Consider the following 12418-nt stretch of genomic DNA (forward strand, 5'->3'; position numbering starts at 1 on the left):
GACTTCATCATCTGGTCAGTTTGGCTGACATAACAAACTTGTAACTAACTCAGAGAGAGAAATATGTTTTCTTAAATACAAAAAAGCTGTCCTCTCTAAATGCGTTTGTTGGACGTGAAATGTAATCTGGATTTGGAAAGTTAAAAAAGTCTTTAATAATTTGATGACACTTTCAATGGTTACGGTTTACAGATCCAGGCCCTTGTTGTAAAAGGTTTGTCACTAGTTATGATATATTTTTAAAAATAGCATTTGACAAAAGCTGCACAGCAGAGGGCAGTGTTGCTTCTAGCCCCAGAAATCATGTTAACAGGCCAATGAAAGTACTTAGTATCCGTCTATCAGTGACTGGCACATAACCAGTTCATTGTTACTTTTCCAGTTAAAGAGCAGTGCATTGAACTGGCAAACCACAGAGTAAAAGTAAGGTCGGAGCATTAGATTAAAGGCACTGCTCCTTCACCCAAATTATTTTTCCTGGATAGAGCTCACACCAAAGCTGTAATGTTGCCTATAGATTATATTTTTGTCATAGTGAAAAACACAGAACAACATCTTTTCAAATCATCTCTCTTTATTTTCGGTGTATTCTAAAAGTAAATTTACATACTACAGTTATAAAAGAACCTGGACATGCACATCAACCTATGTAGGTTCTTCTTTGTATCAGAGTTTTTCCATAGGAATTTCACCAACATTTACAATCCATAGTTGTTACTGTACATACAGCCCAAATCACTGCAAACTATTCTGTCCACCTTGTCTTTACACTGTGCAAAATCCTCAATAAACATATTAGTGGCAAAATAAAGCAAAAATAATGAGTGAAAGATCAGGTTCACCTCAAGGATTTGTAGAAGACATTTAGATATTGGTCCCTCATGCCCCAAATGAGCTTAGGCTTGTGAGATCCAGCATCTCATTCAAAGATGAGCTCAGCTGATGCCAGAACTGTCATTAGATAGTGGTTTCCTAAATAAGCAACACATTTTCACCTCAGTAATGGCTTTAATGGTAACTGCATCACCTTGATTTGGAGCCAGTCCTGTATATACCAGGTAGACCATTAGTTTGATGAAACGTGAAAAATGGTAATACCAAAAAATGCCTACAACCAATGCCGTTTGATCAAATAGGCTTGGAAATACACCCCTCCCAAAAAAAACTGTTCTCACTTGCGTCAGAAAAAGTAACAAAACTCAACATGAAGCAATTCACCAGGATTCCGCTGTTTCCCAGAATCTGAACACAGTTATGCCTGTGTGAACATGTTTAATGACAGTCCCTGTCAGATTAGCTGACAAAACAAATTTAACCAACCCAGTATAGCAACACAAAGAAAATAACTAATCTGCATAATAAACCATCCACCTGATATTTACAGATTTTTCTAATATAAACACTTAAATCACTTCAGTATAAATAAATATACAACAGCATCATATTCTCTGTAGAACTCTCCAGAACAGCTGACTAACAACTCATCTGAATGACTGATTAGTTTTATTTTATTTTGAGAAAGCCAAAATAAGTTTGATTTTAAAATGTTCAAAAAATAAAACTATGATCCACTGTTCAGTCTGCCTTTTCACAGGAGCTTACCAAAGGTGTTAATGTGGTTGGAAACATCAGCACTTTGGCATGCATGAATGATAAGTCTGGAAGGCTCGCTATCACTTTGGCAGCTTCCTTACTAAGAAATTCCTCTTTCTTGGGTTTCCTATGAAGGATAAAATAATTATTATTTTCTATTTTTAATTTGCAATCTTAATGTAAGAATTGAGAAAGTGCAACATTACACATTTAATCTGATTGTTTAATAAATCTCCCAAAAGTCAAATATTCAAGTTATCATAGCTCATTATAAAATAACAAAGGTTAGCTCCCTCTAAAGACTTTTATCAAATTGCATCTATACCACGTGTTTAAAGTCCCAAGACAGTTCACAGGAGTGGTTACAAAACTTAATCTGACAATGAGTCACATAAAGGACAGGTGAGCAAATCTCAGTCAGAGGTTGGTTTAAAGAGAGAGAGAGAGAGGGGAAGGGTTTAGGGAGGGAATTCCAGAACTTAAGGACTCAAAACATCTGAAGACATGGGCGCTAATGACAAAGTTATTCAAATCGGGCATGCTCAGGGAGCCGAAATTGGAGAGTGCACAGATCGCAGCGTGTTGAAGGAGGATACAGAGAAAGCGGGGTGAGGCCAGGGAAGGATTTGAAAAGAAGGGTGAACATTTTAAAATCAAGGCGTTGATAGACTGAGATTCACAGTGAGTCACCAAGCACAGAGGTGATTTGTGGAAGGGGATTTGCTGAGAGTCAGGATACAGGCAGCAACATTTTGGACAAGCTGAAGTTTGGTGGGGGGGGGGGGGCTGGATTGGAGGGCTGATCAGGAAAGCATTGTAATCGTCACGTCTAGAGGTAACAAAGGCATTGGATGAGCACTTCAGGTGAGACGTAACAGAGGCAGAGGATGTGTGGTGGTGGAAATGGGTAGTCTTGGTGATGAAGACGAGATGGGGTAACTTATCTCTTGATTCCTCAAAGACTGTCCAACATCTATAAGGCACAAGTCAGGAGAGTGATAGGCAGCATGGTGGCACAATGGTTAGCACAGCTGCCTCACAGCACCATGGACTCGGGTTCAATTCCGGCCTTGGGTGACTGTGTGGAGTTTGCACTTGGATTGGATTGGATTTGTTTATTGTCACCTGTACCTAGGTACAGTGAAAGTATTGTCCTGCATACAGTTCTTTCTACGTGTCTGTGTGGGTTTCTTCTATGTGCTCCAGTTTCCTCCCACACTCCAAAGATGTGCAGGTTAGGTGGATTGGCCAATCTAAATTGCCCCTTAGAGTCCAAAGTACTGCAGGATTACGGGGATAGGGTGGGGGAGTGGAACTGGGTAGGATGCTCTTTCAGAGATTCAGTGCAGACTCGATGGGCCGAATGGCCTCCTTCTGCACTGTAGGAATTCTATGATTCTATGAATAATCTCCACTGACCTGGATGGTGTACCTCCAATAACACTCAAGCTTGACACACCATCCAGGACAAAACATTCCGCTTAATCAACACCCTATCCATCACCTTAAACATTCACTCCCTGCACCACCAACACAGTGGCAGCAGTGTGCACCATCTACACAATACACTGCAGCAACTCACAAGCCTCCTCCAAAAGTACCTCCCAAACCCACAACCTCTACCAATTAGAAGATCTTGGGAACACCACTATCTGGAAGTTCCCATCCAAGCCACACACCATCCTGATTTGGAAACATAATTACCATTCCTTCACTGTCACTGAAAATCCTAGAATTCTCTCCCTAACAGCTCTGTGGTGTACCTACACCACATGGACTGCAGTTGTTTAAGATGGCGGCTCACCACCACCTTCTCAATGGCAATTAGAAATGGGCAATAAATGAAGGCCTAGCCACTGATGCCCATATCTCATGAACAAATTTTTAAAAAACACAATGGTTTCAGTCTCCCCAATATTAAATTGGAGGAAATTTCTTCATCCGGTGCTGGGTGTCTGCCAAGTAGCACGACAAATGAGGGACTGTGGATGGATCGAGAGATGTGATGGGTGGCAGTGGTGAACATTGTCAGCATACCTGTGGAACCTGGTGTGTTTCAATGGAACCATGAGAGGGCAGACTCAAGGAAAAGAGGGGAGAGAGCTGGAGCAGGTGGATCGTGTGTTAAATTATGTTTAAGATCAGAGAGTGAGAGAGAGAGACTCAAGGATAAGGAGAAATAATAAGGCATTGTGGTCAAAATCACATAGAACATTATTGCTGATTTTTGATTGCGGTGATGGAACAGGTAAAATGAAGAAACAAAAACCTGACGGAAGGGACTAAAACCCAAATAGCAAAGCTGGTGACATGAGAGTTTGGTGCCAACAATATTATTGCAGAAGTATAGGAAGGAAAATGAAGTTGGAAAAATACAGAGGGGAATAAACAGCCACCATCTTCAGAGCAGTTAAAATACTAGAAATTAATTTATCGCAGAATTGGATTTCATGGGATCATTTTTCACCTAATAGGTTTTCCAGTGCTCATGGAATCCACATTGAAATGGAATCCACATTGAAATAAAATTACATTCAGATGAATGCTTAATTTAGCTATTCACAAACAAGATCATGTCCAGATAGAAGAAAATAAACAGAAGCACACTTGAGAAACACTACAGAGCAGCAATTCACTCTCAAGATTCGAATAAGTTAGGTAACATCACAAAGATTTGTACATTAAACATTAATATGAAAGCATATTTAATTTTTAATTAGATACCCAACAGATACTCTGGTGTATAAAATAACACTCAATGTAAACTTAGCTGCTAGATAGAATTGCAAAGGATTGGATTTCTTACCTGGTGGATGTGCTGGTCTTCTCCGCTGTCGACATGAGGCGAGCAAATGCATCAGTCATTCGATTGACTGTACCAGAGTCTTCCAGTTTAGATGTGGTCAATTCATACAGTTCTGGGTCGACACCTATAGAGATCAGGGAACAAAATCAGGCCACTCATCTATCCGCCACATAGCTACAAATATAGCTAGACATGGTTTTAATTTCTGTAAACATCTGAAATATTTATAAAAATCAATCTGACAGCAAGTTTCAATGCACACTGTGCCGGCTGTAACATAATTTAACTGAAGTTTCCTACAGCACTAGCCAAGTCATCACTGAGAATTGATAGCAATGATGTTTTGCCATGCACGACATCAAACAGATTCTCTGTAAAAGTGGCACATTTTTTGGACAATGAAAGTTGAGATGTTCTAAAGTTAAAGGAATCTCTCAAAATTAAAGTTTTCCAATATCTTTCTTCTTCATAAATAAACATTTTCTTTAAATAGTTGCAACATGGCTGCCCCAAAACTTTACATTCTATAATCTCTCACATTCCAGGCATTTTACCAGATGATTTAAAATCTGAGAGTTCAATGAATTATTCCCATTTTCCAAATTCCTGATGCTGGTACTAACACGGAGAAATGCAAATGCTGAATAAAAGGGATTTGTGTGATTAACAATAACAGCAGAAGGTTAAAACTATTGCTGTTAGCAGTAGCAAAATTATATCTCAGAAAATGAGTAATAAGTCTAGAATAGTAAATCAGAAAGAATGTAAATTGTTCATGGTGAGGAAAAATTAGAGTTATGGATATGCCATTACATTTGCCAATTAGTGCTTATAAATTTCCAGAAAAATAAATTTTGCAGTATTTTGACAAATTATCTGAAACATCTTGAACCTCAGCAAATGTACTAAACCACAAAATGTTTTCATTAATCATATCCTTGGGGATCTAAAAATCTGCAACTTCCACGGGTGCAAATAATTTAACAATAAATCTCAGTGCCAAGGTTTCAACCTCATTAAATCAAAGCAGATAACTAGACAAAAATGTGATTCTGACAAAACAAAAATTAGACAAATTCAAAACTAGAAACATGAGCAAGAAAATGGTCACCGGCAAAGTTGTAGAAATGCTTTTTAAAATAGTCAAAACGCTATTGAAAGAAAGCACTCGGAGTACATTAGACACATCGTCACTTAAAGCTCCAAATGGCAAGGATTTTGTACACAGATTTCCTGATGAAAAACAAATTGTGCAATCTATGTTTCAGCAGATTCTTTTAACTCCTTAGAGTGGAGGCATGAATTATTATACAGTCATATGGGGATCCAAAAGGTCCCAGATTTCATCCCCAATTACAGCATGCAAGCTGATCCAAGACATCGTGTTGTCAGAAATGCCTCTGTGCCTCAAAGTAGAGGTACAGCAGGCAATTAGGAACACAAATGGAATGTTGACCTTAATTGAAATGGGGTTGGAATATTAAGGTAGTGAAGTATTGCTGTGACTGTTGTGCAGTATAGTTGTCCCTATTTAAGAAGGGACAGGCAGTTCAGAGGAAGCTCACTGGGTTGATTCCTGGGATGAAGGGACATTTAAATGAGGAAAGGTCAAGCAGGTTGGGTATATACTCACAAACAAACAGAAAACACTGCACAAGCTCAGCAGGTCTGATAGCATCTGTGGAGAGAGAAGGGAGCGAACGTTTTGTGCCTGGATGACTCTTAGTCAAAACTGGAGAGAACTGGAAATAGGGTCAGATTTATACTGTTGTGGGGGTGGGGGATGGGTGGGGAGCAGTGGGGGATCCAGCTTCGAGGTTTGACTATATAACAGAGTTAAAAGGCTTAGCCAGAAGTTGCGAAGAACTGTAGAAATTAAACCAAACAAATAATATACGTCTCTGTAAAGTACGATGGCTGCTCAAGCAGGTAAATTCTGAGCATTAGTTCTCAGCATTGGTTTAATAATAGCTGCGCTGCAAGATTATCGAAAGAATCAGGCCAGGCAAGCTCAAGATCAAAAAGCAGCGCCACAGAAGTGGAACATTAATATTAACTGTAAACTGTAGAATTTCTAGATCATAGTAAGGCTAGATGATCAAGATAAATTTGTTGCAGCACCCAAAATCAGTTGTATTGAATTGCAACAACTTAATATGCCAAGTTCTGACAGAAAAGCTTAACTCAGCTCCTCCAAACACTTGCAATTGCTTTGAATTAGCTTCATGGGATCAAATGCAGAATGAGTAGCAGTCCATCAGCATGGGATGCTGTGGGTAGTTACTAGGTATTAATTCAATACCTTATGAATCTCTGACATTTGAATACTGTTGGGTGGAGCTCTGATGAATACTTGTAGCAATGCAGCATCAGTGGAATAACGCAGCATTGCTAATCCACAGCAATTTCAAGTGTGTGACATTGTCATAAATCTCATTAGAAGAACACAATTTTGATAGACAAAATGTTCATAACTAACTGCTCAAATATACGGGCAGCTATTAATATTCAAATTTCCTCTTCAACTGTTACACAACTGACATAGCTCGGCAGGCAGAATTACCCAATGGCTGTCCTGCAACAAATTGAAAGATCAGTTTTCAGTTACACACACAGTTAAGTAGAGGGAATGCAACATCTTTTGTAAAAATTAATTCATAGATTGTAGTTTCTCTGGCCTTCCTTATCCCACCCTAATTGCTCGGAAGTTGCAATACGACCGAGAAGTTTGGTCAATCATTTCAGATGGTTAAGAATCAACCACACTGGCGTGGGATTGGAGTCACATATAGGCCAGTCTAGGAAAGAACAGCAGGTTGCCTTATCTGAAGGAATGACAAGTGACAGCATAATGTTTACTTTTACTGCTGTGAGCTTTTTATTTGTTGAATCTTTTGAAAAACGGAATTCAACTTCTCAGACCACGTGACCTGGCTATTACAGCAGTCCAGTAACACACCCAGTACAATTCCTAAATTCACCATATTCACAGCTGGAAAAGCAGTTTGCAGGAATGTTTTTTTGTTTTGCATTTAATGCATCTCAAAGAAAATACCACTATTTAACTAAGCTGAATGCAATGTTTCAGAAATCTAATAGATGGACTACAGGAAGAAAGTACAGATGGAATTCTGAAATAAATCTTGAAGCTTAGCACGGGGCTGGGAAGTGAAGTTGAAGTACAAGATCATATTAAATGATGGAGTACGCACAAGAGGCCAAATGGCCTAACTCCTGCTGCTATTTCTGATTTGAAGAGATTTTCAATGGTGGCAATGGTACAACCATTGATTTATTTCCTAACTATTTTAAGCGTCTCATTTGCAAATCTATTTGAAGCATGGGGTCCAAGGGTAATAGAAGCAGTGTAGACATAAAGTACCAGTTCATAATTCTGGAAATGGAGAGAAAGACAGAGTGTCCTTTCTCAATACCACTATAGTTTGTGTAGCCATCACTCGCACTTTAGAATCTCAATGGAAAAGGCAGAAAGGCACCAGCAGTCGGGTTACAGAATAAATAATCTTTTTATGTTATGGCAAAGTTAATAATAATAATCTTTATTGTCACAAGTAGGCTTACATTAACACTGCAATGAAGTTACTGTGAAAAGTCCCTAGTCGCCATATTCTGGTACCTGTTCGAATACATGGAGGGAGAATTCAGAATGCCCAAATTACCTAACACCACGTCTTTCGGGACTTGTGGGAGGAAACCGGAGCACCCGACGAAAACCACGCAGACACAGGGAGAACGTGCAGACTCCGCACAGACAGTGATCCAAGCTGGAAATCGAACCTGGGACCCTGGCGCTGTGAAGCAACAGTGCTAACCACTGTTCTACCATTGGTTTAGCTGTTAAGTGATAATAGAATTCTATTCTGTAATTCCAAACCATAGTTAGTTACTTATCAGTGATTTAATAAAACATTTTAAAAAAAATCTTGTGTTAGTTTTATTTCAGATTTGATTGTGCTTCTATGATCTGGACTTAGTGGTCATGATGGTGTCAATCACTGTATACTGAGCATGGGTCAAAATTCAGTCAATTCTCCAAAATGTTACCCCATGATAATTCACTACTTATTTCCTTATTGTGAATAATGTTAAAAAGAAAAGCGACAATATAAAAGATTTTTTTGCAAGTTTGATTTTAAAAGGCGTGGTTTAGATTTCTCCTTTGAATTAGCAACTTCCTTTTAAAACAGGTTTGATTCTGACCTTGAGTGACTATGTGGAGTTTGCACGTTCTCCTCGTGTCTGCGTGGGTTTCCTCCGGGTGCTCAGGTTTCCTCCCACAGTCCAAAGATGTGCAGGTTAGGTGGATTGGCTATGCTAAATTGCCACTTAGGTGTCCAAAGGTAAGGTGGGGTTATGGGGATAGGGTGGGGATTGTGCATAGTTAGGGTGGTCTTTCAGAGGGTCAGTTGCAGAGTCAATCTGCAGAATGGCCTCCTTCTACACTGTAGGGATTCAGACATGTCTAAATCAAAAAGTCCCGTTTTCAGGTGGTTAGTAGTAAATGTACTGAACTTATTTGATGCTGGAATAGGAATTGGGAACTGACTGAAACAGAATGCAAAACAGTGCTTTAAGATCAGTCTCAGGATCCACCTTTCAGCACAGCACAGTAAAATGTTACTGATAATAGTTTTAGGAACATTGCCTTTTCCATCCATTCAGGCCCAGAGAGAAAATTCCAAGTTGCATCCAATTTTTAAAGGAAATATCTAATGCAGTCACTAGATATTCTGTATATGTAACAAGTGATGAGTGGATGATCCATCTCGGTCTCCTTGGATGTTGTCCACATCACAGATGTCAATCTTCAGCCAATATCAAGAAACGGCTGAGGGAACTGGATACTGCAAAGGCTATGAGCCCTGGCAGTATTCCATCAATAGTACTGAAGACTTGTGCTCCAGAACTTGCCACACCCCTAGCCAAGCTGTTGCAGTACAACTACAACACTGTCACCTCTCCGGCAATGTGGAAAATTGCCCAAATGCATCCTGTCCATAAGAAACAGGAAATACAACCCGACCAATTGCCACCCTATCATTCATCAGCAAAGTGATGGAAGGCATCATCAACAGTGCTATTCAGCGGCATTTACTCAGCAATAACCGCTCACGGACACTCCGTTTGGGTTCCACCAGGTTCACTCAGCACCTGACCTCATTACAGCCTTAGTTCAAGCATGGACAAAAGAGCTGAATGCCAGAGGTGAGGTGAGAGTGACTGTCCACGACATCAAGGCTGCATTTGATCAAATGGAATCAAGGAGCCCAAGGAAAACTGGAGTCAATGGGAATCAGGGGAAAATTCTCCGCTGGCTGGAGTCATACGTGGCACAAAGAAAGACAGTTGTGGTGGTTGGAGGTCAATCATCTCAAATCCAGTGCATCACTGCAGGAGTTCCTCAGGATAGTGTCCTAGGCCCAATCATCTTCAGCTGAGTCATTAATGACCTCCCTTACATCGACGTGGGGATGTTTGCAGATGACTGCACAATGTTCAGCACTATTCGCGACTCCTCAGATAATGAAGCAGTCCGTGTCCAAATGCAGCAAGACCTGGACAATATCCAGGCTTGGGCTGACAAGTGGCAAGTTACATTCGAGCCACACAAGTTCCAAACAATGATCATCTCCAACAAGCAAGGATCTAACCATCACCCCTTGACATTCAATGGCATTACCATCACCGAATTCCCCCCCCACTATCAACATCCTGGGGGTTACCATTGATCAGAAACTGAACTGGACTAGCAATATTAATACTGTGGCTACCAGAGCAGATCAAAGACTAGGAATCCTATGGCGAGTAACTGAGCTCCTAACCCCCAAACGCCTATCTACAAGGCACAAGTCAGGAGTGTAATGGAATATTCTCCACTTGCCTGGATGAGTGCAGCTCCAACAACATTTAAGACGCTCGAAACTATCCAAGACAAAGCAGCCCGCTTGATTGCTACCCCTTCCACAAACATTCAATCCCTCCGCTACCAACGAACAGTGGCAGCCGTGTATACCATCTACAAGATGCACTGCAGGAACTTGCCACGGTTCCTTAGGCAGCACCTTCCAAAACCACGACCACTACCAAGTAGAAGGACAAGAGCAGCAGATACTTGGGAACCCCACCATCTGAAGGTTCCCCTCCAAGTAACTCATCACCCCGACTTGGAAATATATCATCGTTCATTCACTGTCGCTGGGTCAAAATCCTGGAACTCCCTCACTAACAGCACTGTGGGTGTACCTACAACTCAAGGACTGCAGCGGTTCAAGAAGGCAACTCACCACCACCTTAAGGGCAACTAGAAATGGGCAATAAATCTGGCCTAGCCAACGACGTCCACACCCCATAAATTAATTTAAAAAAATAAAAAGCTGAATGTTGAATGAAGATTTCCATTCACCTGTTGCAGTCATTGCATTTCTTTAGCAAGATAACAGAGCCAGCAGATACAATGCATCGAGAGGCCAGTTAACTAAAATACATAGGGATCTAGAAATAAACTTGAGCATCTTTCATTTTGTTTTATATTCACTTCAACTAAGTAGAATAGAAACGGTTTCCAAGTATCATGGAGTTTCTTCCATTTAGGTTTTTGAACAACTGCTGGGGCAAGAGTATATGGGGACAGAATCCTCCACTCTCTATGTAATGGTAATTATCACAATCGCCGAAGGGAGCTTGTAGTTGAGTCCTCTGAAGCCTCAAGTGTATAAGTGAAATAGGTTCTATGGCAATCTGCGATAAAGAAAGGTTCTCTATTCAATACAGGCCACTGGTAACTCCTACTAAAAGCAAAATTACTCTGGATGTTTGAGATCCAAAATAAAAGCAGAAAATGTTGGAAAAGTTCAGGTCTTGCAGCATCTGTGGAGAGAGAACCAAAGTTAATGCTTCTAGCTCAGTATGACTCCTCTTTGGAACTGCTGCATTCCAGCGCTTTATTTATATACTACTGACAACTTCATTATTTCAACAGAGGGTGGTAATGTGCCATTACAATTCATCTCCAGGCAATGCAGGGGAAAGAAGTGAAAATATTCAGATAGCTGCTGCTCCTAATAGATCTTGTTGGCAGTGTACACAAGGCTGTAATGCTACCTGTGTGTAGAACCTGGCAGCATTCTGTGCGCACACAGAATGTCAAAACGATCGTGAGCCAGTTCAGTAAAATTACACAATTACTGCTATTTAATGTTCCCTAAACCAAGCAAAGAACCCCAAAAAAAGACAAAATGTTAACCTCATACAAAACAAAGATATTTCAGTGTGGAAAACTAATGAATGATTCTGGCATTTTGCCTGACAGTTACGCATGGTGAATCGTGACTCCTTTTATTAAATAAATTTATAATACCCAATTATCTTTTTCTAATTAAGGGGCAATTTAGCGTGGCCAATCCACCTCCTGCACATCTTTGGGTTTGTGAGGGTGAGACCCACGCAGACACGGGGAGAACGTGCAAACTCCACACAGACAGTGACCCAAAGCCGGGATCGAACCCGGGTCCTCGGCGCCATGAGGCAGCAGTGCTAACCACTGTGCTACCATGCTGCCCCGTGAATTGTGGCTTTCAAGAGGATCATTATCCGGACAGGAAAAATCTGGAGAGCTACGGAAAAAAGGCAGGGGCGGTGCCAGTGGAGGAACTGGTCTTTTATAGGACCAGCAGATACATGATGGGCCGGATTAGCTCAGTGGGCTAGACAGCTGGATTGTGATGGAGAACAAGACCAGCAGTGCGGGTTTAATTCCTGTACCGGCTGAGGTTATTCATGAAGGCCCTGCATTCTCAACCTTGCCCCTCCCCTGAGGTGTGGTGACCCTCAAAGGGGAAAGCAGCTTGTGGTCATCTGGGACTATGGCGACTGTACCTTACCTTACACGATGAGCTAAATGGCCTTCTTCTCTGCTCTAACCATTGTATGAATCTGTCATATTGAGTTTTGTTTTCGAAACACATTGATACTAACTTCAGGAAGGGTTTGGGCCTATTA

The 12418-nt window shown here is 40.8% G+C and overlaps 1 protein-coding gene across 3 annotated transcripts in view; it reads right to left on the bottom strand.

Moving 5' to 3' along the window:
* Nucleotides 1–556: 556 nt before the first annotated feature.
* LOC140422058 (aftiphilin-like) overlaps nt 557–12418 on the bottom strand; it is a 97497-nt gene continuing 85635 nt past the window's right edge. For all 3 annotated transcript variants that reach the window (XM_072507058.1, XM_072507052.1, XM_072507043.1), the window contains 2 exons: nt 4400–4523; nt 557–1720 (listed from right to left, as the gene is read on the bottom strand). In XM_072507058.1, the coding sequence (XP_072363159.1) occupies nt 1576–1720; nt 4400–4523 (269 nt within the window). In that variant the 3' untranslated portion in view covers nt 557–1575. The remainder of the gene's footprint in view (nt 1721–4399; nt 4524–12418) is intronic.

The sequence above is a fragment of the Scyliorhinus torazame genome, chromosome 1 (assembly GCF_047496885.1).
Source record: "Scyliorhinus torazame isolate Kashiwa2021f chromosome 1, sScyTor2.1, whole genome shotgun sequence".
NCBI classification, from domain to species: domain Eukaryota; kingdom Metazoa; phylum Chordata; class Chondrichthyes; order Carcharhiniformes; family Scyliorhinidae; genus Scyliorhinus; species Scyliorhinus torazame.